General features: G+C 43.8%; 1 protein-coding gene across 1 annotated transcript in view; it reads right to left on the bottom strand.

Moving 5' to 3' along the window:
* Positions 1 to 27132, bottom strand: part of galnt3 (UDP-N-acetyl-alpha-D-galactosamine:polypeptide N-acetylgalactosaminyltransferase 3 (GalNAc-T3)) — an 87001-nt gene that overhangs the window by 18315 nt on the left and 41554 nt on the right. The window contains 3 exon segments of the mRNA XM_038789721.1: positions 1846 to 1947; positions 2393 to 2524; positions 17583 to 17783. Coding sequence (XP_038645649.1) covers positions 1846 to 1947; positions 2393 to 2524; positions 17583 to 17783 — 435 coding nt within the window.

The following is a 27132-nucleotide window of genomic DNA, read 5'->3' as shown; positions in this document are numbered from 1 at the left end:
CCACACCCCCAACCTATTCCCATACCCCAGTAACCCCACCCGACACAAAGGGCAATTTTGGACACCAAGGACAATTTAGCATGGCCAATCCACCTAACCTGCACATCTTTGGACTGTGGGAGGAAACCGGAGCACCCAGAAGAAACCCACGCACACACGGGGAGAACGTTCAGACTCCGCACAAACAGTAACACAAGCCGGGAATCGAACCTGGGACCCTGGAGCTGTGAAGCAATTGTGCTAACCACTATGCTACCGTGCTGCCCGTTAGCACACATTAAAAGGTGTGCTTTTCAGGAATACAACTACAGTAATTCCTACCTTAATGTCGTATTGTGGAAACCAGCTTGGATTTTATTGTCAACACCAAGAAATGACACAAGCCATCCATCGCGCTTGTACTTGCCAACAGACTTACCGCCTTTTGGGCGAGACAAAATCAAGACCTTGCCTTACCTCTCAGGTAAAAGATCCCATGGCATTATTTTGAAGAGGAGCAATAGAGCCTGCCCAGAGTCCTGGGCAATACTTATCCCTCAAGTTAATTTGGTCATTATTGCATTGATGTTTGAGAGAGCTTGCCATGCCCAAGTGTTCAATATGCTGTAATGCTATTTGGGACACCAGATGTCATGAAAGGTACTACATAAATGCAAGTTTTGTTATGGGCTTTTACACTGGTACAAGTGGTGATTCAGCCAGGCACCCTCTTGAGGGAGGATCTGGATCTTGCATGCACAGGTCAAGCAACTGTACATCTCCTTAACCAGAAGGAAGAATTGTTAATGAGGCACACAAAGTCACAACCAGAAAGTTTAAGTTAGAATAGTTAATTCAATGCCAATCCATATACACGAGGCAAAAGTAAGAGGGGTAAAAAAGATAGATTTTAAGAGGAAGAGGCATAAAAAAGGAAAAGTTAAAGAAAGTTATTTTTTAAATTAAAAGAGTTAATTTTCAGTGCCATAGAGGTTGTTTGGCAGCAATTAAGACTTACAATACCATTAAAACTTTACTCATGTTAGTATGGACAAGGCCCAGCATTTCTGGAGTGTTTAGCGGGAATCTATTTTCAAAGTACCACTTCATTCCCTTCCATGCAATTGAATGCATCTTTCATCTAGATGCTATTATATCGCAGCTTCTGGAGGAGCAGAACTCGTACAGCTGCCCGATCTTAACATATAATGCTCATGTGTATTCTTTGCTCAATTTATTCTTTATTAACTAAGCACTAATTGCCTCTCAAAAATCCAGGCCAATATTACTTTAATACTTGTAAAGCACCCAAATTGAAGTTAGTTGCATCTTGGAAAAACATTGCCAATTGATAAATATACTTTCCTGAGTTATCTTGTTGCCTGCATTGCAAAGAGACTAAATCAAGAATTTCCTTGGAGCTGATCTTACTTTTCCACCACAATTGCACTGGGGATTCTGATTGAAACTCCATTCACAAACAAACAGGGCTTCCATCACATTTCTGGAGGAGATTTTACCTTCTTATGGAAATGTTAGTGCCATGAAAAATACAACAGTTTATTCTATCGGTGCACAAACAAGAAAAATCAAGTGAAGGGATTACAAAATGACGAAAATAAGAAAACTGTAATCATCACCAGTGATTTAAATGGTGTATAAAGCAACTAGTGAAGCATACTTAGAATGAAATTATTCGGGTTTTTCAGCCAATAAACACAAATTATGTGCTTGACAGATGAAAATGAATCCTGCAGCGAAGCATTTATTCATAGGGAAAGGTCCTTTCTGAAGAAGCAGCAATGCCCTGGTTTACCCAAAAAAGTGATCTAACATGGAATTATTAAATGGAATACTTGACATTACCTGGTTTCCTCCAAGGCCATGGCACGAATACATTATTAAGTGTTTTGCACCCTGATTATTTTCTCCAGCATCAAGACAAGTTTCTGAACCTAGGTTTTTAATCTGAAATTGAAATGTTGAAAAAAAAATCACTAGAAACGTAGAAGCAGTCTTATTTCCTAATCAACTAAAAAAAAATTTTTTTGCAATCGCCAGCCTTTTAGTTGGCAAAAGAGTTTAAAAGATCCAGTACTATTATCTTAGCGTGACTTAATTTTATTTCATTTTTTAGTTCAAGATTTTTAAATTGAAAATACTGCAGCTACAAAATAACCAAAGTGCATTATTGATATGTAAAAATCTCAGATTTACAAACCAGCAGCTCAAGCGCAGCATTATAAATATCAAAATGCTAATAGACAGTTAAATAGAGCAAGGCGACAGCAAAAACAAGTTCTGAAATGTTAAATGCCAAAACAGAATTCCTGTATTCATAAAACACGACAATAATTATTTTAAAATAGCTAAATAATTCATGCCAAATGTGCAATTTTTAAAAAGTACTTACCGCACCATAACGGGCAGGAGATAAATCGGGCATAAACCCCTCGGGATAAACATTCTTCAAGTACCAAGTGAAGTTTTTACAATGTAGACGCTGTTTCAACTCTAGCCTTTCAGAAATGTCTCCATATGTTTTCTGTTAAAACAAAGCACCAAGTTATCAAAGGAATGCTGACTAACTAAATCAATACACTGTCACAATCAAGGAAAGGATTCAAAATACCAATTGCCTGTGGATCAAAGACTAATGGTAACATATGATTTGTAGAAAATGTTTCATTCTGAAAATTAGGAGATTTTAATTACCCATCTGATTCCTCAAAACATTTAAACTGACCCCAGTACACTTCATATCACTTAATTAGGTTTCCTGAAGACGCATTACATTTAAGACCATGCTTCAAGTACAGTTCTGCCGTAGTGCATAACAGGTTGACCATTTGCAACTTTGCAGAATACATGAACAAAAAAATTGTTTGGTCATACAGAACTGGAGTATTGCTGAAAGAAAGACTTTTTGTCAAAGCTTTTCACGTTATACTCATCAGGAAAATCCAAAGAGTACCAAATTAAAATAGAAAATGCTGGAAAAGCTCAGGCCTGGCAGTATTTGTGGCGGGAGAAACAGAGTTAACAGTTCAAGCCCTCGTAACTCTTCTTCAGAAAAGCAACGTTAGGGGAAATAGCAACTCTATAGTACAGGAGAAGAGAAAGTGCCGATTGGTTGGCAAGTGAACTCTGGTGTGTTGCTATGGAGAATGAACGGATTTGCTGGTGACTGACAGTTAGTCTACTCTATGCAAATCTCTATTTGGTAAGGTTAATATTGATGTAGAGCAGCAACTATAAATTATAATCCGGTAATTAAGGCAGATAATTGGCTTCAGAGGCCACACAAGTTTTTCTTTCGTACATCAGGAGCCACACAAGTTTTTCTTTTGTACATCAAGTATCTGCATCTATCATCATTTTTGTTGCTGTCCACAAATTTGGTAGATGATCAAAGCCAGGGATCTAGTGTATTTGATTGTTGAAAAGGTTAATAGTTTGTGACTTCTTGGAAATCCTATTCCACTGTCCAAGATTCATCAGGGTTGAATTTGCATTGTTGATGGTAAAGTTCATTGATGCAAAAGGCATTCATAGAATAGAATCATAGAAGTTGTATCACAGAAGGAGGTCAATCGGCCCATCTTGTCCATGCCAGCCCATGGACACCCAGCTGCCCTTTCTAATCCCACCTCCCAACACCCGGTCTATAGCCTGGTATTTTACAGCACTTAAGTTGCCGATCCAAATAAAAGTTCCAGACTCCCACACCCTCTGCATAAAAAGGTTCTTCCTCATGTCCACTCTCCACCTTCAGCCTCTTGTCTTGAATCTATGGCCCCTGGTTTTAGAATTCTCCACAAGGGAAAACAATTTTATACTGTCCACTCTATGGCTTCCCCTCATAATTTGTATACCTCAATTAAGTCACCCCTCAACCTTCTTTGTTCCACGGAAAATAACCCCAACCTATCTATTCTGTCCTCATAGCTACACTTTTCTAGCTGTGGCAACACTCTTGTAAACCTTCTCTGCACTCTCTCCAGAGCAATTCCATCCTTCCCGTAATGTGGTGACCAGAACTGCACACAATACTCCAGTTGTGGCCTCACCAATGTTTTATACAATTTCAACATTCTATCCTTACTTTTATATTCTATATCACTTCCAATGAAGGAGAGCATTCCATATGATTTCTTTACAACCTTGTCTACTTGAACTTCAGCCTTTAGGAACTTGTGTACTTGTACACTAAGATCTCTTATTTCATCTACCCCTCTTAGTATATTCCCATTTATTGTGTACTCTCTACGTTTGACCTCCGCAAATGTATGACATCAAACTTCGGTGTTAAAATCCAACTGCCACTTTACCGCCCACTCCACCAACCATATATCATTTTGGAGATTACAGCTATCCTCTACACTGTCCACCACTCGGTCAATCTTTGTCATCTGCAAATTTTCCAATCGTGCTTCCCATGTGCACGTCCAAATCATTAATATATAACACAAAAAGTAAGGGTTCCATCACCAAGCCCTGTGGAACACCACTTGAAACAACTTTCTAATTGCAAGGGCAGCCATCAACCATTACCTTTTAATTCCTTTTACTAAGCAAACATTTTATCCAGTTTGCCACATTGCCTTGTATCCCATGGGCTTTCACTTGCCAACATCCATACACACAACAATCACCAGACTACCTTCATCAACCCTTCTTGTCACTTCCTCAAAGAATTCAATCAAATTTGTGAGGCAAGACCTTCTTTAACGAATCCATGCTGACGATCCCGGACTAGTCCATACCTTTCCATGCGACAGTTATCGTATTTCTCAGGATTGATTCTACTAATTTTATCACCACCGATTTAAGACTAACGTGCCTATAATTGTTTGGCTTTTCTTTGACCCTTTTGAAACAATGGAACCATGTTTGCATTTCTATAGTCCTCCAGTATCTCCCCTGCTTCTAGTGAGAATTGGAAAATCACCTTCAGAGCATTTGCTATCTCCTCCCTGATCTCCTTCAGTTGCCTTGGAAACAATTCATCTGGCCCTGGTGACTTATCAACTTAAGGGTTTCACCCCTTCCAAATACTTCCTCTTTCTTTATGATTATCCCATCCAATATCTCTGGACTACTTTATCTGCATCATCCATCTCCTTCGTAAACACAGACAAAATATTAATTTAAAACCCTTCCCACAGCCTATAGATCTACACATAACTTCCCTTCTCCATCTCTGATAGGTCCCACTTTTTCCCTTAACTAACCTTTTATTATTAATGTATTGGTAAAACATCTTTGGGTTTTCTTTAACTTTATTTATTAATCTTTTCTTTTTTTTGAAATAAATTTAGAGTACCGAATTATCTTTTTCCAATTAAGGGGCAATTTAGCATAGCCAATCCACCTATCTGCACATCTTTGGGTTTTGGGAATGAGATCCACGCAGACACGGGGAGAATGTGGAAACTCCACAGAGACAGTGACCCAGGGACAGGATCGAACCCCGGTCCTCAGTGCAGTAGGCAGCAGTGCTAACCTTTGCACCACTGTGCCACCCCCACTTATTAATATTTTCTCATGCCCTCTCTTTGATTTCCTCATTTTCTTTTTTGACTTCATCCCTGCACTTCCTATTTGTGTCTAGGCTACCTGTGACTTCAAGTGGTGTTAAGGTTCTAGTGGACAATGAGATGTTAGCTTTCCTCAATTCACTGGATTTCCAAGAGGGTTGCAGCATCACAGTGAGCGGACAGGGTTATAATGTGCAACCCGTGTGCTGGGGCTAACTAAAGACATTTAAATGTTTGCTGTAAAGGAATTACCCAGAATTGTCTCGTCCTCTAACTAACTATGGCTCAGTTTAAGTGCATGTTGGAAAGAGAAGTGCCTTGTTCATGTTGTTACAAGGAAGATAACATGTACATACAGTGTACATTTTTTTCTAAAAATCACAGTCCACTGTTGGTGAGAATTGCTTTAGGTCAATTTCATGTAATTCAACTTTGCAAGCAAATTGACCTGAAGGCAACGAACATTTATAAAATTCATCCCAGTCCATATAAATCCAAATGAAAAGCTTTATAAAAAATTTAAAGTGCCCAACTCTTTTTTTTCCCCAATTAAGGGGCAATATAGTGTGGCTAGTCCACCTACCCTGAACATCTTTGGGTTGTGGGGGTGAGACTCATGGAGACATTGGGAGAAAGTGCAAACTCCACACGGGCAGTGACCCGGGGCTTGGATCGAACCTGGGTCCCTGGCACCGTGAGGCCACAGTGCTAACCACTGCACCACTATGCCACCCTCCTCCAAATAAAAAGCTGTCCAATAATCTAGTTCAAAGACAGCAGGAAGCATCCAGGGTATACAATCAATCAGCTAATCAGCAGTTGTCCACCATGCACAAGATATTCAGTGACCATGAATGGTTTCTTCATGCAAATGTAATTGGATTCTCAGCCAGAGCTTCCTCACCCTAACTAATAATAAAATCTTGACCAGAGCCAGTTGGCCAATTTATCTCCCAACCTCCATCCTGAAGTAACACAAGGAAAATTAGTATTCTCTTCAGCTCTGATTGTTCATGTCGACACAAAACAAGCGGAAACCAATTTTAAAAATGATATCTAAGCAGTGAGTAAAAATTAAATCTTCATTCCATGCAGGTAAAAGCTCTGCTTTCTCTATTTTCCAAGAGACGCAGCAAAAGAAGGCAACACCGGTGTCTGGGTAGCCAACATTTACGTAGCGCAAGTTGTGCTACACTAATAATTCTATTTTGTAATCACAAGTAGGCAAGGACACTGAATTTTCATTTCAAATTCAAATACAGATCAGAAAGATCAAATAAAAATCCACATATTTTAGCACTTGTACTGAAACAGTCCTTTTATAGCAGAGTCATTCACTGGCAGAATACGGAAGAGAAATTCCCTGGATAGTTGGTCCAGTCAGACATTATTTTTAAAGCAGTACAGAATTTAGGAAAGATGGGCACATTCACGTTTCCAATTTTAGTTCCTCCTCTCGGCCCTAATTCACCCGCGACAGCAAGGAGGAGGCAGGAACTAAAAATACAGTGACCAAAAGTAGACAAGACTTCCTCTGAAGGGTGAGTGTGTCGAACCATTATAATTTAACACCAGTAGGGCAGCATGGTGGTGCAGTGGTTAGCATTGCTGCCTCGGGGCACCGAGGTCCCAGGTTCGATCCCGGCTCTGGGTCACTGTCCGTGTGGAGTTTATACATTCTCCCAGTGTTTAAGTGGTTTTCGCTCCACAACCCACAACCACAAGTCAGGCAAATTGCCCTTAATTGAAAAAAAATTAATTGGGTACTTCAAATTTATTTTTAAAATATATAATATCAAGTTAACACCTGTAGAATTGACCATTGGTTGATTGGAGATTGTACGTTCAGAACATACCAACGTTGTTGGATGCACCTGATCCCATTTAGAACAGAGGGTAATGACCTCTGTTGTGAGATTTAACCACTCTGCTCAGTTCAGTTCAAGCAGCAGTTAACAGCAGCTCAGCTGGGATTTGGTCACAGAAAGCATGGAGAGCAATGACAGCTCAGTGAAGCTGAGTGAAATTATCTGCTCTCAGAGGCTGGGAGTTGAGTCAAAGAGAATCCTGTGAAGAGTAGCAGTCTGCTTGGTGAACCCTTCGGGCAGTGATCCTGCAGGTGATTAGACATTGGGGTGCAGCCTTGTAATCCCAGCAGGATGATATTGCAGGAAGAGAGATTGAGCAACTGGGAGTTGAGCAATCCTTGGGGCAATTTGAACCAGAGTCCTGTTGCCCATCAACTCCATGCATGCAGAGGGCAGCACGGTGGCCTAGTGGTTAGCACAACCGCCTCACGGCGCTGAGGTCCCAGGTTCGATCCCGGCTCTGGGTCACTGTCCGTGTGGAGTTTGCACGTTCTCCCCGTGTCTGCGTGGGTTTCGCCCCCACAACCCAAAAATGTGCAGTGTAGGTGGATTGGCCATGCTAAATTGCCCCTTAATTGGAAAAAATAATTGGCTAATCTAAATTTATAAAAAAAAAACTCCATGCATGCAGGACAAGCAAGAGGGCTTCGAAGTTAAGTTGGGAGTGCTGTTGAGGGAAAAGAGAGGCTAAATCCTCAAAGGAGCATCCCTGAAATCCCTCAACAGGAAAGCACAGGGTGGCAGGATTTTTTGTGATTCACAGTGATCACTAACTGAATGGACAAATCCCTGGGATTTAGCTTGGTTGTGTCTGCCATATGATGTGCAGTTTGTGTTTTGCCAATTTGCCTGTTAATTCATGTTACCTCATGTTAATTTGCTATGTTAGAGCAGTGTTCTTCAAACCTTCGGGACCCAACCCGGCCGACCTGCGGGACCCACGCCAGCCGACCTGCGCGACCCATCATTTTCTATTATCTTGTTTGCTGTTGACAAAAATGGAGGAAATGGTTTTGGGTCCCTTAGGCCCTCGTACATGCTCCTCCAATGGAACCTGTTGGATGAAGTTGAAGCCTTCCGGTATCGGAAAGTATGGAGTCTCCAACTGTCCAAAGTTCTGCATTTTTTTCCTGTAAAATTTTATCCAATAAAACCCCCCTGAACTTGTAAAAAAAATAAAATAAAATGCATAAAATAAATAAAAATTAAATGAATAAAATAAATGAATAAAATGAATAAAACACCCCCGAACTTGTAAAATAAAAAGCTGCGACCCTTTAGAAAAACAGCGGCCACACTGCGTATGTGTGCCTGATCATTGGTGTGCACGCGCATAGTTTTGCGCATGCGCGTCGATGATCTGGCACACATGCGCAGTGTGGCCGCATTTTATTTACATGCTCGCAGCCATTTTGAAGGCCGCTTGCAGCCAGCGTTCTTAACAGCCGGCTGCTGCGGCTGTTGCACGCAGATTTTGCGCGATCGGGAGTGCAGCAACGAACGGCTCCGCGACCCTCCCAACACCCGCCTGCAACCCACCCGTGGGTCGCGTCCCCGAGTTTCACAATGCGTGTTAGAGTGCAAGAGGGAGAATCAAGCGGGAGAATCTGGTTAAGAAGGTCGTGTAATGCTGGTCCGAAGCAAAAGAAGAGCTTCTACACGACTGCTTGGAGTCAGTGAACTGGTCCATGTTCAAGAACTCAGTGGCCAACCTAAACAAGTATGCCACCACATTCATAGACTTCATCAGCAAATGTGTAGAAGATTGCGTGCCAAAGAAAGTAGTGCGTACATTCCCCAACCGGAATGGTTTTCATTGGGAGATTCACTCCCTACTAAAGGCCAAGTCTGAGGCATTCAAGACCAGCGGCCCTGATCTATACAGGAAATCCAGGTACAACCTCCGCAAAGCCATCAGGATTGCCAAGACACAATGCCAAACTAAGCCAGCATCACAGACTAATGACACGGACTCTCACCGGTTGTGGCAAGGTTTAAACAACATAACGGGCTACAAAGCAAAGCAGAGTAGAATCTCCAGCAACAGCACACCCCTCCGGATGAACTCAATGCATTCTATACTTGTTTTGAGCAGGAAACCGTTGAACCGTTGTCAACTGCCCCAGCTTCCAAAGTCAGATCGGCCTGCTGGAAAGCAAATCCTAGGAATTCTGACAGAGTCTCTGGTCATGCACTCAGATCCTACACGGATCAACTGGCAGCATGTCCACAGACTTCTTCAACCTCTTCCGAGGTTCCCACCTGTGCCAAAGAAGAACCAGGCACGTTCTCAACGACTACCATCTGGTGTCCTTGACATTTATCATTATGAAGTGCTTTGAGAGGTTCGTCATGGGACACAGCAACTCCTTACTCCCAGAATGCTGAGGATCCATTGCAATTCGCATATCGCCACAACCGGTGTACAGCAGACGCCATCTCCCTGGCCCTACCACTCATCCTAGGAGCATCTCGACAACAAGGACTCCTACATCAGACTCCTATTCATTGACTACAGCTCTGCCTTCACCACTACAATCCCAGTCAAGCTCATATCATAACCCCAAAACCTAGGACTTGGCTCCTTCCTATGAAACTGGATACCCGACTTTCTGACCCATAGACCACCATCAGTAAGGAAAAACAACAACACCTCCTCTACGATAGTCCTTAATACCGGGGCCTCGCAAGGCTACGTACTTAACCCCCTACTCTACTCCTTGTACACTCACGACTGTGTAGCAACATTTGGCTCCATCTTCTTATGGACAGAACGGATCTCTTCACATATCTTCTGTAATGAGTAGTACTACGTATGCTTCACTCAATGCCTGTGTCTATGTATTTACCTTGTATATTTACATATGTCCTATGTTTTTATTCATGTATGGAAATATTGGTCTGGACTGTACGCAGAACAATACTTTTCACTGTACTCCGGTACACATGATAATAAATCAAATCAAATCCAAATGCAATGCAGGATAGATGGTATTGACTGTTTACTTTGTTGATTCTTCTTCAGTTTGTTTAAAACTGTGGAGCCTTGTAGTTCTTGGAATTCCAAATGCTTATTTGACAACAAAATTACTGTTCCCTAACCAGATTGCAACAAGAGAAGGCTTCATTTTTCTTCTCAGCCATATTAAAGGTAGTGTTCCCCTGGTGTAACAATTAACATCGGTCAGACCTAGTTGCATAGTGGAGAATACATGGGGTATATACACTATTTCATAGAGTCACCAGGCAAAAACTCAATTATCTGCCTTACTGGTTCCACCAAAAGTGAATGTAACTGAACTACTGTATGATTTGCACGAGTTCAGTGCTGGTGCATGTTCAGAGGGAGTGACCACCACATTGTCAGCCAACTGGACACATGAAGAACCCATGGGAGACAAGACACACAAGTACTGTCAAGGTAAGAGCTGTCAACAGTAAAGTTCCCTCAAATTTTCTTTTGCTGTGCGCAGCATGTTTCTTGCACTAAGTTGTGCTATTAAGGTGGTCATGCAGTTATACATGCGCAAACTTTAAAGGGACATTTTATTTGTTCATGGGAAGTGGGTGTCACAGGCTGGGCCAGCATTTATCACCCATCCCCAATTGCCCTAGAGGATCCCAGACCCGGGTCACTGATGTTTGCACATTCTCCCCTGGTCTGCGTGGGTCTCACTCCCACAACCAAAAAGGTGTGCAGGGCAGGTGAATTGGCCACAACAAGTTGCCCCTTAATTGGGAAAAAAAAAGAATTGCATACTCTAAATTTTTTTTAAAATCTGTTCCCCTGATTCTTTCTGTATTTATTTCCGATCCCCAACATCCAATGTTTTCCTTTAATTTAAAAAAGACTGATTCCTGGGTCATCCTACAAGGATTGAGATCGAGTAGAATCAGACTAAGGTCCCTTATGTTTAGAAGAATTAGGAGGTCAGCTCACTAAAACACGTTAAAAAAAAATTAAAAGGGGTGACCGTCTAGAATCAAGGATCTCATTCTCAGGACGAGGCATTGAGATGAGAAGTACTTTCTTCACTCAGAATTGTGAACTTTCACATTCTTAACCACAAGAGGGCAGAGAGTGGTACTCGAACATATATAATATATGGGCAATTTCATTTCACTGCAAAATTTCAAATCTATCTGTTCTTTGTGGAAAACTTCTGCTCCTCTGAATAACAGAATTATACAGCATAGAATTAAGCCATTCAGCCCATTATTCCTGTGTTTACAGTTTTGATAGTATATAGATGGCTCCAAGACAATGTGTACCCCAGCAAATTCTGCGACCAGTTGCATGAATCTTTGATCCATATATTTTTATTTCATGTCATGATGCATGCACATATATGCTGTAAAAAAATGTTTTGATGGTTTTTATGGCAATGCCAAGTGCAAATTCTGCAATTCACAATTTATAAAAATATGAAAGAGGGCAGGTAAAAAATAAAAATCAAACGGACATGTCTGAACTTCTAATAATAATAATCTTTATTGTCACAAGTAGGCTTGCAATGAAGTTACTGTGAAAAGCCCCTAGTCGCCACGTTCCAGCGCCTGCTTAGGTACACTGAGGGAGAATTCAGAATGTCCAATTCACCTAACAAGCACGTCTTTCGGGACTTGTGGGAGTAAACCGGAGCACCCGCAGGAAATCCACATAGACACAAGAAGAATTTGCAGATTCCACACAGACAGTGACCCAAGCCGGGAATTGAACCTGGGGCCCTGGTGCTGTGAAGCAACAGTGCTAACCACTGTGCTACCGTGCCACCCACATGACTTCATGCAAGATCAGGAATTGGGAAAAGGCCAAGTTTAACAGTCTGTCATAATTAAGCCACATGTTCAGGCATGCACTCTTCCATTTATATGCCAAGTTACAGAAAATAGACCACTGACATGACTCACTCACACCTGAAGTACAAAGTGTCTTAACGTTTGACAACGACCAGCCTTTGATAATTCCTTTAATCTCAATGATAGATTGAGTAGCAGTTTGACGTACAACATAGCAACCGATCATATATTTGAAATAAAGAATTCAAATAGTTGCTCAGTGTAATGTAAAATTACCAAAAGGAGCAAATATGTAATTAAAAGTTCAGGAAAAGTGTAATAACTATAAACATCAGTGAAAATTTACCATTTAATATTGCGATATCAAAGGCTAAAGATTCACGAAAGCTCATGAATTAGGTTATAATTGCGCTTGATATTCCTGTTGAAAACCAGGGACAATAAAATAAGCAAACATTCTATTCAAATTGACATATGCCTTGCCTTATTAAAAGCTAGAAGCAACTAATAAACGTGAACACTTATTGGAGAGGAGGGGGCAGGGGAGAGGGGATTAAGGAAATGTGGAGAACAAAGCTGGAGTTCAACAGAAATCATAATGTTATTTATTCTAGACACAGTAGTGTTCATATTGGCACGGCTCCAGAATGATCGAGCCTTGGATCAAATTCACAGTTTTCTACACTGTTAAGTACCTAATCTGAAACATACACTTGATCAGAGGAATGAGAAGAGGGAAGAAAGAGAAGCCGATTGGGAAATCAAAAGAGATGAGGAACTATCATACAAGGATTTGAACAATTAATTGGAGAGATATTAAGACCAGCCCAGCCTGCACACTTCCCCTTCGATCACCAGGGAACCACTGGTCATGCAAATAGAATTGTTTGTGCAGTAAAGACTCAGGAGATAAAATGCAGGGGAGGAGGAGTGGAGCGGAGGGACAAAAAACAAAGAATTTTTAAAAAGCAGAAACGTCATATGGTTTAAAGGTTGGATAACTAGGAGAGAAAATAAATGCACGATTTAGCTAGTAGCAACCAAAAAATTGCTTCCACAATCAAAAGGCCACTGAAACTACCTTTCAAACACAAGTTAGAAATAAGTTAGAAAACAAGTTAAAATAAAAAATGAATCATTATCAATTCCTTTTAAAAGCCTTTTAACAGAAAAAGCAACATTAATGATCAAAAGACTGAACTGATAATACTCAAAGGGAACTATGAAAAATTGTTTCGGAAAGCGGAAAAGTTACACCATTGTCAGGGGATGAAGACCTCACACTAAGTATTTTTATAGAGCATATGGTGGGATTCTCTGATCCTGAGGCTAAGTATTGACACCATCGTAAACGCCGCCGTGTTTCCCGACGGCGTCAACATGGCCTCAGAATCAGCAATTCTGGCCCATACAGGGGGGCCAGCATGGCACTGGAGCAACCCACGCCGCTCCAGCTGCCGATCCTGGCATCAGATGGATGCCACGGGGTCCACGCATGCGCAGTGGCACCGGTGCCAACACGCGCATGCGCATTAGGACTGGCCCGATTTCCGCACATGCGCGGTGTCTCCCTTCTCTGCGCCGGCCCCGACGCAACATGGCGTAGGGCTACAGGGGCCAGCGCTGAACAAAGGAGGCCCCTAACCCGATCACGGGCCAAGAACAGCGGAGGCCCCTCCCGGGGTCGCCCCTCCCGGGGTCGCCCCTCCCGGGGTCGCCCCTCCCGGGGTCGCCCCTCCCGGGGTCGCCCCTCCCGGGGTCGCCCCTCCCGGGGTCGCCCCTCCCGGGGTCGCCCCTCCCGGGGTCGCCCCTCCCGGGGTCGCCCCTCCCGGGGTCGCCCCTCCCCCCCCCAGGCTGCTCCTGGACCCTTCCACGCCGAGGTCCCGCCAGGTAAGTCCAGGTTAGTATGGCGCCGGCAGGGCTCGGGTTTTCTGGTACGGCCGCTTGGCCAATCCCGGGCGGAGAATCGCTGGGGGGGGGGGGGGGGGGGGGGGGGGGGGGGGGGGGTGTAGAGCAGCCCCCGGCCGGCACCATGCCAACGCCAATGTCGCCGATTCTCAGCTCTGCAGAGAATCGCGTCCCAGCGTCGGGGCGGTGTGGCGCGATTCGCGCCGATTCTCCGGTGCAGCCCTGTACATATCCGACCCTATGTACATATCCTATGACTAATTTGTAAAATGTTATAAATTGGACAAAGACACCTTTAAAATAGCTGAAGCTATCTCAGTCTGTGACCCTTGAACAAAAATGTGCTAATTTAGCAGTTTCACAGAAACGTACACCTCGTTATCTCTGAAAAGACATCAACAACTCCCTGTGGGCTGCAGAGACCAAATTCAAAGCAAAGCATCTGCATTTCATAAGCTATGCCGGCTGGAACAAAGGACAGCGCAACATTACTCGTTGGAACATTTAACCATCACACAAACCCATACAGTGGATACAAAATCTTTGTCAAAGGTACTGTGGAGGCGAGTCATGTGATGTGAACCTCTTGTTGGTGGAAGCAGCCTTGCTTTGCTGTACTGCAAAAGTCAACCTGCCATTTTACCATCTATCTACAAGCAGCACAGAAAAGGGGCTCTGTCCTGACAGAATGCCGAGCCCAGTCTGCACCGTTTATACTAGAACTTCTGTACCAATCGTCTATTAGACCAACTGGTGCCCAGCTCCTTATGTGAAGTCAACTCCACTGGCAAAGTGAATTATACAGCATCAGTTTTCAGCCTGCTGACTTCAGTGAAGGAATAACTGATTGGACTTTGATTCTGGACACACATGAAACAATAATTTCTTTCTGTGTGGTCTTTGCCCTCCACAAATATTTCTCTCTCCATCTCTCTCTTATTGTATGAGTGAAAAGGAGACAACAATGCTATCCTTCTGCCACGTTGGAGTGTGTGCAAACAAATCCTTTACATTAATCCGGTCATGTGTTTGCAGTGGGGTTATTAAAAGAAATTGGATTACAACAAAACTGGGGTAATAGGCAACTGCTTAGAAAGGGAGAAACAAATCAAAACACTTTTCTGTACATGGACAGTTTGTGAGAGGAGAAATCAAGGTTATTTAAATTAACCCCCCCACCTGTCTGTAACATCATTTTGAGAAAATCATGAACATAAAGGTGCATAGATCCTTTCAAACATAACATTTTGATCCAGGATTCTGACACAGTGATGGGTATTCAAGTCAGGATAGCCTGCGATCTGACAAGGAACTTGCAGGTGGTGGTATTCATGTATCTGCTGCCCTTGCTCTTCTAAATAATCACCAATTTTGGAGTTGTTGCTGAATGAGCTTTGGTGACTTGCTACAGTGTATCTTGTAGGTGGTACATACTACAGCCACTGTGCCCTTGGTGGTGGATGGAGGGTATTTAAGTGGTAAATGGAGTGCTGATCAAACTGGCTGCTTTGTTGTGGATGGTTTAGAGCTTGGGAGTGGTACTGGAGCTGCCTCATCCAGGCAAGTGAAGGGTGTTCTATCACACTTGGGCCTTCTATATAGCATAAAAGATGTGGGGAGTCTGGTTTAGCACACTGGGCTAAATCACTGGCTTTTAAAGCAGACCAAGCCAGCCAGCAGCACGGTTCAATTCCCGTACCAGCCTCCCCGAACAGGCGCCGGAATGTGGCGACCAGGGGCTTTTCACAGTAACTTCATTGAAGCCTACTTGTGACAATAAGTGATTTTCACTTTCACTTTTCAGAAGAGTAACTTGCCACAGAACCCCGACCTTTTCTTGTAGCTCCAAAATTTGTGTGGCTGGTCCAACGCAGTTTCTAATCCATGGCAATTCCCAGACTATGAAGCTTCCAGAAAGTTACATTGACTAACCGTGGTTGGGGGCCATCCCCCTGGAATGGACTTTCCAAACAAATATTATCTGTGGAATTCACACCTGTCATTTACTCTTTAAAACATTTTTTTTAATAAAGATTTGAAATACCCAATTCACTTTTTCCCAGTTAAGGGGCAATTTTATGTGGCCAATCCACCTACCCTGCACATCTTTGGATTGTGGGGGTGAGACCCACTCAGACACGGCGAGAATGTGCAAACGCCACACAGTAAGTGACCAGGAGCGGGAATCATACCCGGGTCTTCTGTGCCGTGAGGCAGCAGTGCTAACCACTGGGCCACCGTGTCATCCCATTTATTCTGTTTTGAGTAGGATTCAAACAATGGACTACTGGACTCTGTGTCTCCAAGTTCTCAGTTCAACCAAGGAAAGCTGACGAGGCCAGTGACCAATTCTGACTTTGGATATGGGAATGGTTAATTACCCAAAGATCCAGAAAGGATGTGGGTAAACTGCAGCTACAGAGAAAAGCTGTGCCATCTTTTCCTTTTGAAGAAACATCAGTCATTACCCAGTCTGAGAACCAGGTTCTTAAACTAGCTGTGAATCATCAAGCAGCCAAAATACCTAACCTGTACCAACAAAATCCACCTCCTGTATATTTGACCACAAGGAACTTTGCAATCTGCTGCAAACCCTTTACTTAAAACTTTGAACCATTCAAGAAACCATAGACTGGCCACATGGGAGACTGGAAATTGTAAATCAGAGACGGAATTAAATGTAATCTGTAGAAGTGCAGCCATTATTCAAACTGTGTTTGTTGAGTAGGCACAAGGGTGCGCCATTGCGTATGTGAGAGTAAAGAACCTTTTTTAAACTCTCAAAAGCTTGCTGCAAATTTATTGAATTGATATACACACTCAAGAATAAGAAGAGATACGTCTCTTTCATTACAAAATAAACTGAATGGGCAATAAGAGACCGAGTACATTCTATTTGTGACACATTGTTCCTTCATCATTCCTGCCACAAAACGCTGGAGCTCCCTATCAAACAGCTGTGAGAGTACCAATATTATAAAGATTGCGGCGATTAAAGTTGGCAGCTCACAATAATTTTCTCAAGGGCAATCAGGGAGGCCAAGAAATGCTGACCACCACAATTAATAAATGCATAAAAAGAAAAATTCCTTTTGAACATTGTAACCAAAATAGATTGCAACCAAGATATAATTAAATTATGAACCAGTGATGGTTGTGATGCTACGGAATCAGTTAGCTGCATTATGAACTTAATGGAACCTTTTAAAAAAAGGGGCAAAATGTTGGTAAATAAAAACTATTCGCAATCCTGCAAACAAGCTAGACTTATAACATTATCATTGCTATAAACCGGTTTCTCCATAGTACCTCATGCAGCACATTTGGAGTTTGATATCTTCAGAAAAAGGTCAAACAAGGAGTAGAAGAAATCATTGTTTTGAGAATAGTTGTATTGAATATTTATAAAAATTGAAGTATTGTTCTCCATTTTATTTGAAAATCTTCAATAATTCTAAACCCCAAAAATTTTAGCAATGTCACCTACCTCTTTTGACATCTGCATTGCCTGTTGGTTTCGCCTATAAAATATCTGCTTGTAGTCATCCATCCATACTTCTGCCAGGCGGACCAAGTTGCGAGCTATTACTTGAGTACCTTTGGGAAAAGTATGTGGACTCTTCGTGCGGAAAACATGACCGACTACAGAACATGGCAAAATTTCCAACTGTCCACCACACAGCCAAACCTGTTAGTAAAAAGGAAATTTACTGATGTTATTAATAAACAATGCAGTTCAGTGCAACTACCTCTAATACATAGAAGCTGGAAACAGCTCATTAATAAAATAAATCTGTCAACTAATTGAAGTCAGAATGAATTTGATTTTAAAAAGTTTGAAGAAATATCTTTAAAAAAAAGACCATCACCCTGCCCAGACATGAGAATCTCTGCAAACAAAAATGTAAACAGTATTTCACAAACATGTTTATGTGTGGCAAATGGAAACACATTATTAGCATCTCGATGTGGACAGTAGTGATATTTTAGCATTCTACAAACTAGTTCTTGCACACATCCAATTTGAACACAAGTTTTAGGAGCTGTTTTCTTTTAACTTCACTTTATTGAGGACAAAAATGAATAGGAAATCATTTAATATATTGAAAATGTAATAAATATATAGAATTTAGGCAATAAAACATATTTCTTTAACATTGCTTAGTTTTAGAGAACTGTTTTAGAGAGTTCCAATTAAGAATGAAATCAGTTGTACATACATGACATTTATTATGGACCATATAACAGAATACATAAGCATATACTAAACTTTGTAGACACTACAACTGTGTCCATCATCCCATATTCATAGCTTAGTCATAACTGAGATTATTTCTTCACATCTGCATTGTGGAAATAATGCACCTTCGGAAACATGATAGAATGAATGATTATTTTTGAATTAGATGGAAGTTTGAGAAAGAATGATCTGGTTAAAGAATCATGCACAAAATCAAATAGGGTAATTCAGTAACCAGAACAGTCAGTACACTTGCTATTCTAGGACTGGAGCCAAGAAGTTCTCATGTTAAATTGAAATTGATGATTTTTGTAGACACAAAAGAACAAGATACATTATTTTCCTAGTACCACATTTAAGCATCATACAGGAGCCAAGGATTTTGAATTATCCAAAGCTCTTTAATTAAACTTTTTAATTACCCAAAGGCCCTGTCTGAAGGCATTTGAAAAAGGTGAATGATGTCAAAGCACACTTTTTGACATTGCAAGCATCATCAAACAGATCCAGCAAGTAGTTCAGGCTATCAACCATTGCACAGAATGACGTTTAGCCTCATAATTATCACAACACAATGGAAATCCTTCCAAGATATGGCATTTCAATTTTTTTAATTCAGAATTTGCGTAGCCTAATTTAGCTTGAGCTTAATGATAGAACTCCCATTGCTTTTGCAAGAGAACATGGAAATAGTAAACCAAAGTGAAACATTACTGAACCTAGTTATGCAATCATGAATGTGCCAAGTGGCCTAGGGAGAATTTGAGAATTAGGTTGTATATGGTTTCAGTTTCAATAACTATAACCACACAAGTTTAGATTAAACGGTGTTTAAAAGAATCATACAATGCACAAAATGTTGACAAAACTATATTTTCAAAAATTTGTAGCTATTCCATCAAGTCACGTACAAATCAAGTTAACCCATCTATTGGACCAAAAGCTCTCTGTTTAGTTCCCACTACAGCCAGGGTTCCATTTCTGGCATCAGCTATATACTCAGACTGAATCAGATATTGTACAACTTCAGTATACTGTCTGACCAGATGGCAAGCTTCAAATCCCACACCTCAACAATTGCCAAATCCATTAATTTTAATCAGTGACATCTTGGCCGGGATTCTCCGAGCCCGCAACGGTTCGGAGAATTCCCATGGGCGCGGGAAATTCCCACCATGCTGCTCCGACCCCGAATCACCTTGGCCGGAAATTCCTGCCATGCTGCTCTAACGTCGATTCTCCGGTGACCGGAGAATCGCCGCCAATCGCACCTGCAAGACCGCCACGGTGCCGGTTGGAGGCCACTGAAATAGGCCCCCGCAGCGATTCTCCGGAGGCGACCGGCCAAACTCCCGTCGGCGCGGTTTATATCTGGTACCACCCGGCGGGAGCTTGGACCCGCGGCCGCGGTCCTGGTGGGTTGGTGGGGGCAATCTGACTCTGGTGGGGGCCTCAGCGGTGGCCAGGCCCGCAATCGGGGGCCACCAATCGGCTGGCCATCACGATCTGGGGGGGGCCTACTGCCCTCCGCACGGGCCCACTGTGAGAGGGAGAATCCCTATTCTGCCCTCATCACTACTAAAACTTTCATTCTACCCAGGTTCAAATCATTTGTGGCTTTATAAGCCTTGAAGCTTAAAGCAGGTATTTGGCCTGTCACAGCATGCCAGCTCTCAATGAGCTATCCGATTCCAGTTCCTGACTCTTTCATTATGTCCTTTACATTTTATTTTCAAATATTCATCCACCTTCTTTGTGTAGCATTGCAGTTATAGGTTACAGAATGGCAATATAAAACCAGTGGAATAATGCACTATATAATATCCCCTGTGCACATGCCATATCGTAAACAAAGAAAATTACATACAGCACAATAATATTCTAAATTAATCATTCTATTATAGTTATTCAGCCATTCAAATTAAATTTTTACGTTATAGTTATCAAGTTGCAAATCAAATTTATTTTGCTCCAGTTATCTTTTCTGTGTCTAAAATACTTGACTGAAATCCACAAATGTACAAACCGGATATGGCGCTCGACTCATCAATCAACAGTTCCAACGCGCCACAGTAAAAAACCGCACCAACCTCCTCAGAAGACAAACACGGGACACAACCGACAGAGTAACCTTCGTCGTCCAGTAATTTTGCCAATCATCTTGCCAAGGTCACTCCCACACGCCGACTACTTGCCTTCAAACAACCGTGCAACCTCAAACAAACCATTGTTTGCAGCAAACTACCCAGCCTTCAGAACAGAGACCACACAACCCTGCCATGGCAATCTCTACAAGACGTGCCAGATTATCGACATGGATACCACCATTACACACGAGAACACCACCCACCAGGTATGCGGTACATACTCGTGCGACTCGGCCAATGTTGTCTACCTCATACGCTGCAGGAAAGGATGTCCCGAAGCGTGGTATATTGGCGAGACCATGCAGACGCTGCGACAACGAATGAACGGACATCTCGCGACAATCATCAGACAGGAATGTTCCCTTCCAGTCGGGGAACACTTCAGCAGTCAAGGGCATTCGGCCTCTGATCTCCGAGTAAGTGTTCTCCAAGGCAGCCTTCAGAACGCGCGACAATGCAGAATCACTGAGCAGAAACTTATAGCCAAGTTCCGCACACATGAGTGCGGCCTCAACCAGGACCTTGGATTCATGTAGCATTACATTCATCCCCCACCATCTGGCCTGGGCTTGCAAAGTCCTACCAACTGTCCTGGCTTGAGACAATTCACACCTCTTTAACCTGGGGTTACCCCTATCTCTGGATCGGTAAAGATTCAATTACCTACAAATGCTCGCATTCTAAGCATTGTCTGGCATCTTTGAATTTGTCTATATCGATGTTTCTAGAATATACCTCTTCATTCACCTGAGGAAGGAGCAGTGCTCCAAAAGTTAGTGTTTGAAACAAATGTGTTGGACTTTAACCTGGCGTTGTAAGACTTCTTACTGAAATCCACAAAAACAGTAAAATTAAGCTTTGAAAGATATATATTTTGTTTATCCTTCCATGTGTGAAAGAAATGCAGACGATCCAAACCAAACAAAATAAAAGTTCCAGAATGAATAGAATCTCTACACTTCCTATATTACAACACTTTGGCTTTAAAGCACTTTGGGGCCTCCTGTGGTTGTGAAAGGTGCTATATAAATCCAAGTCTCTCATGTTTTGACTTTTATTTGTAAATTAAGCAGATATGTCCCAGTGCAGATTATTTACATTTCCAAATATTTCTCTGCTCAGTGGCCATCTTTGAGATGCTCAAAGTGGCCATCTCATCTTGCTCATTGATGACAGAATCCTAGTGATGAATGCCAAAGACAGCCTTACTCCAGCTTAATGGTCCAAGAAAAAAAGAGAGACAAACAAAAAAAATAACAAATGCAAATAAATGTAATCAAACTAACATACAATGTCACCAGTTTCAATGTACAATCTGTTGGCAAAATGAAATTAGGGGAATCAGCAGCTTTTAAAAACAGCATTATCAGTATTTCAATGAAAATTTGCAGCGGAAATTCCGGTGGCGGCCATGGTGTAAGTGGTCGCACATAGGGTGGCTCTTGCTTAAAGGCATAGAAATTAGCTCTTCTTACCCAAATTCTGGTGTAACTTGGACGGAAAAGTGTAACAGAAGGTCGGTGGAGAAGGTCTCCCCAGGAGTAGCATGTCTGCTGGTTACTAAAACCGGCAGGTGAAACATCTGGCCAAGGAGTTGGAAGAGACCCATGGGGCAGCAGCTAGTGGAAATATGGTGGAGGAGGAAGGGTCAGTGCAAGTTGGAAAGCCCCAGATGGAGCAGTTGATGGCATTGATCAAGGAAGAGTTCCGCCAACAGAGGAAGGAGATGCAGGAGGATTGGTCGAAGGGGCTGTGTTGTACCCCTAGAGCTTAATGGAGAGGGTGGAAAAATGTCTGAAGGCTCAGGGGTCGAAGAGAGATCGAAAGGGTGATCTCTGAACACGGCGAAAGAGTGGTGGCATTGGAGGCAGAGCTCTTGGGAGATCTTTGCAAGACGTTGTGAGCAAAGGTGGAGGAGCAGGAAAACAGGTCGAGGAGGCAGAATCTGCGAATAGTTGCCTGTCCGTAGGAGTGGAAAGTGCGAGTGCCACGAGGTACGTTTTGAGGATGCTGGTAGGGCTGGTGGCAGAGAGGGTGCTGGACAAGGCCCCTGAGGTGGACAGAGTGCACACATCTCAGATTAAGAATCCAAGCACGGGGGAGCCACCGCGGGAGGTGATCGTGAGACTCCACAGGTTTGTGGGGAAAGAGAAGATTCTGCAGTAGGCCAGGGAGAAGCGGAACTGCGAATGGGATAAAGCAAGGTCTGAAAATACCAGGACATTTGAGCTGAACTGGAAAACGGTGTGCGGGGTTTAACAGGGCCAAGGTGGTGTTATATCAACGGCAGATCAGGTTTGGGGTGCTCTACCCGGCAAAACTATGAAGGCCGGGAATATTATTTTGAGACCCCAGAAGTGGCAATGACTTTATCAAGGAGCATAAACTGGGGGAAAGCTGAACAATTTTGGGAGATGCAGTGCTGGCACTCTGGAATAATGGAGAATAATGGTAGAGTGGAGGGGGGTTTCTTTTCCTCTGATGTGGAGGGGTTTTCGTCTTTTTCTGTTGGGTTAACAAAGGGTAGAAGGGGTGAAAAGTTTGTAAGGGGACGGGGATAACGTGGAATGTGCAAGGGCTCAATGGACCGGTGAAAAGATCTCAGGTCTTTGCATACCTAAGGAGTTTAAAAGTGGAAGTGGTCTTTCTGCAAGAGACGCACCTCCGCGTGAAGGACCAGGTTAGGCAAGAAAGGGATGGCTATGACAGGTTTTCCACTCGGAGTTTGATTCAAAGTCACAGGTGTGTAGCCATTTTGATGATCAAGAAAATGGGGCTTGTAAGCGAGAATGAAGTGAGGGACCCAGGTGGGTGATATGTGATGGTGAGTGTAGTATGAGAGAGGACGCCAGTGGTACTGGTTAATGTATCTGCACTGAATTGGGATGATGTAGGTTTTATGAGGGGGTTGCTGGCAGCGATCTCAGGCTTGGCCACGCACCAGTTTATTATGGGAGGAGATTCTAATCGTGTCCTAGAGCCGAGGGTGGATAGATCGAGCCCCAGGTCAATGGGTAGGATACAAATGGCAAACGAGCTGGGCGGGCTTATGGAAAAGATGGGTATGGTGGACCCGTGGCACTCCAAGAACGCAGGGCAAAGGGAGTATTCATTTTTCTCATATGTTTATAGGGAATTCAAGAATCAACTATTTAGTGGTGCGTCGGGAAGTTGGTTGGGGTGGAGGGGGCAGAGTATGGAGGGATAGTAATCTTGGACTATGTACCCCATTGGCTGGAGATTCGGCTTAGATCAGGATGGGAGCAGAGGCTGGGGTGGAGGCTTGATCCGGGGTTGTTGGCGGATAGAGGGTTTTCCGGTAAAGTGCAGGCTATGATTAAAGATGATGTAGAATTGAACCAAAACAGGGAGGTCTCAGCGGTCACATTTTGGGGAGCACTAAAAGCGATGGTCCGGGCGGGGGGGAGACTATCTCATTCAAGGCACATAGTTAGGGAATGGAGGGAGGAATATGAACGGCTAATGAATGAGGTAGTGGAGGTAGATAGGAAGTACTCGAGGTCGCCCACCATGGCGAGGAGGAAAAAGTTGCAGGGACAATTTGATAGGTTGACGACGGCGAGGCCAGCTGCGTAGGGCAAGGGGGTGCAGTACGAATGCAGGGAGAAGGCGAGTCAAATGTTAGTGCATCAGCTCCGAAGGCAGGCCTTGTCCAGGGAAATTTTAAGATACACTGTGGTGTCGGAGCCGGGAAAGATAAACAAGGCATTTAGGGGTTATTATAAGGAGCTGTACAGGGCGGACCCGGAGGCTGAAGAGGGGGACATGGGACAGTTTTTAGATGAACTGGAGTTTCCACAGTTGGAGGAAAAGAGCCGCCAGGCGCTAGAGGAGCCCTTGGGGCAGTGGGAGCTATTGGACAGTATAAGGGGTATGAAGTCGGGGAAGGCACCAGGGCCCGATGGTTACCCAGTGGAATTTTATAAAGAGTTCAGGATGGACCTGGCACCAGATCTCTTGGGGACGTTTAATGAGGCATTGGCGAAGGGGGAGCTGCCGGAGACAATGATGCAGGCAACGATCACATTAATACCAAAGACAGAGAAAGACCTGTTGGACTATGGCTCGTAGAGGCCCATATCGTTCTTAACTACGGATGTGAAAGTGCTGTCTAAGTTGGTGGCGGGAAGGATGTATCTCGGGGGTGGTCGCACAGGACCAGACAGGTTTTGTAAAGTGCAGGCAACTTTCTCGTAATATAAGGAGGCCATTAAATGTGGTCATGGCCCCATCAGGAGCTCAGGTGCTGGAGGTAGTGGTGTCCATGGACACAGAGAAGGCACTCGACTGGGTGGAGCACCTGTTTGACGTCGTGGGAAGATTCGGAGTTGGGCCGAAGTTTGTGGAATGTGTACGTCTGTTATATGTGGCACCAAGTGAGAGTGTGCGGACTAACAACATGGGCTCACAAAACTTTGAACTGCACAGGGGAACAGGTGGCCGCTGTCGGCGCTGTTGTTTGCGCTAGCGATAGAGCCTCTGGCAATGTTTGTTAGGGGGTCGATAGAGTGGTAAGGTATTATGAAGGGATGAAGGGAGTACCGGATGTCGCAATATACGGACGACCTACTATTGTATGTTTTGGACCCACGAGAGAGCATCATGGGCCTGTTGGGGAAGCTTGGGGCGTTCTCAGGATACAAGCTAAATGAAGGGAAAAGTGTTCCCGGTGAACTAGTTGGGTTGGCGAGCCAACTTAGTGGGGGGTTGCCGTTCAAGGTGGCCCAAGACAGGTTTAGATACCTGGGGATTCAGGTGGCGAGCGAATGGGCGATGCTACATAAATGGAATCTACCAATGCTGGTGGAGGTTAGGGAGGATCTTAAGAGGTGGGATACATTGCACCTGACTCTGTCAGGGAGAATCCAAGTGTGAAGATGAACATTCTGCCGAGGTTCCTGTTCATCTTCCAGACACTTCCGATCTTTGTACCAGAGGCCTTCTTTGGAAAACTGGATATGATTATCTCAGACTTTGAATGGGCAGGGAAGATGCCAAGGGTTAAGAGGACATTGTTACAGAGACAGAAGGGAGGGTTGGCGCTGCCGAACCTGCTGCACAATATCAGGGCTGGGAACATGGAGAAAGTGAGCCGGTGGTGGGATGGAGAGGGGACAGCATGGTTTAGGATGGAGGAAGAATTCTGTCGGGGGCCCAACTTGAGGGCTATGGTTTTTTTTTAATTTAGAGTACCCAATTATTTTTTCTAATTAAAGGGCAATTTAGCGTGGCCAATTCACCTACTCTGCACCTTTTTGGGTTGTGGGGGCGAAACCCACGCAGACACGGGGAGAATGTGCAAACTCCACACGGACAGTGACCCAGAGCCGGGATCGAACCTGGGACTTCAGCGCCGTGAGGCGGTTGTGCTAACCACTGGACCACCGTGCTGCCCACTTGAGGGCTATGGTGACGGTGACGGTGGCATTGCCAATGGTGCCAAGGAAATATGCAGAGAGCCCGGTGGCTCAGTGCAGTCTACAGTAAAGGTCTGGAACCAGCTGTGGAGGCATTTCAGGATAGAAGGGATTTCAGTGCTGGCGCCGCTGTGTGAAAACCACGGTTGAGCCAGGAGGGGGATAGATGGCATGTGCAGAAAGGGGGCAGCTGGTTAAGGTGAGGGATCTTGACTGAGAAGAGGGTTTTGACAGTATAGAGGAACTGAAAGAGAGAGAGAGAGAGCTTCCAAGAAGAAGTAAGTTTAGGTAGCTGCAGGTAAGGGACTTTGCGTGGAAAGTTTGGAAAGAGTTCCCCAAGTTATAGCTTCATAGAATTTACAGTGCAGAAGGAAGCCATCTGGCCCATCGAGTCTGCATCGGCCAATGGAAAGAGCACCCTACTCAAGTCCATATCTCCAACCTATCCCCGTAACCCAGTAACCCCACCCAACCTATTTTGGACACTAAGGGCAATTTAGCGTGGCAAATCCACCTAATTTGCAAACCTTTGGACTATGGGAGGAAACCGGAGCACCCGGAGGAAACCAACGGAGAGAACGTGCAAACTCCGCAGAGACAGTGACCCAAGCCGGGAGTTAAACTTGGGACCCTGGAGCTGTGAAGCAACTGTGCTAACCACTGTGCTACCCTGTTGGAGCAACTGCTGCTTCCAGATGTGGAAGGGGAGGACAGGATCGGAGACATAGGGAGAGCAGGGAGTTGAGCAGGCGGTGAAGATTAAGAAGTGGGTGGGGGAGCTGGGAGGGGAGAGAAACTGGGGAGAGTATGGAGTGAGGAGCTACGAAGGGTAAATAAGAACATAAGAACATAAGAACTAGGAGCAGGAGTAGGCCATCTGGCCCCTCGAGCCTGCTCCGCCATTCAATTAGATCATGGCTGATCTTTTGTGGACTCAGCTCCACTTTCCGGCCCGAACACCATAACCCTTAATCCCTTTTTTCTTCAAAAAACTGTCTATCTTTACCTTAAAAACATGTAATGAAGGAGCCTCAACTGCTTCACTGGGCAAGGAATTCCATAGATTCACAACCCTTTGGGTGAAGAAGTTCCTCCTAAACTCAGTTCTAAATCTACTTCCCCTTATTTTGAGGCTATGCCCCCTAGTTCTGCTGTCACCCGCCAGTGGAAACAACCTGCCCGCATCTATCCTATCTATTCCCTTCATAATTT

This window comes from Scyliorhinus canicula, chromosome 2 (assembly GCF_902713615.1).
Source record: "Scyliorhinus canicula chromosome 2, sScyCan1.1, whole genome shotgun sequence".
NCBI classification, from domain to species: Eukaryota; Metazoa; Chordata; class Chondrichthyes; order Carcharhiniformes; family Scyliorhinidae; genus Scyliorhinus; species Scyliorhinus canicula.
This window is presented reverse-complemented; position numbering and strand designations above follow the sequence as displayed.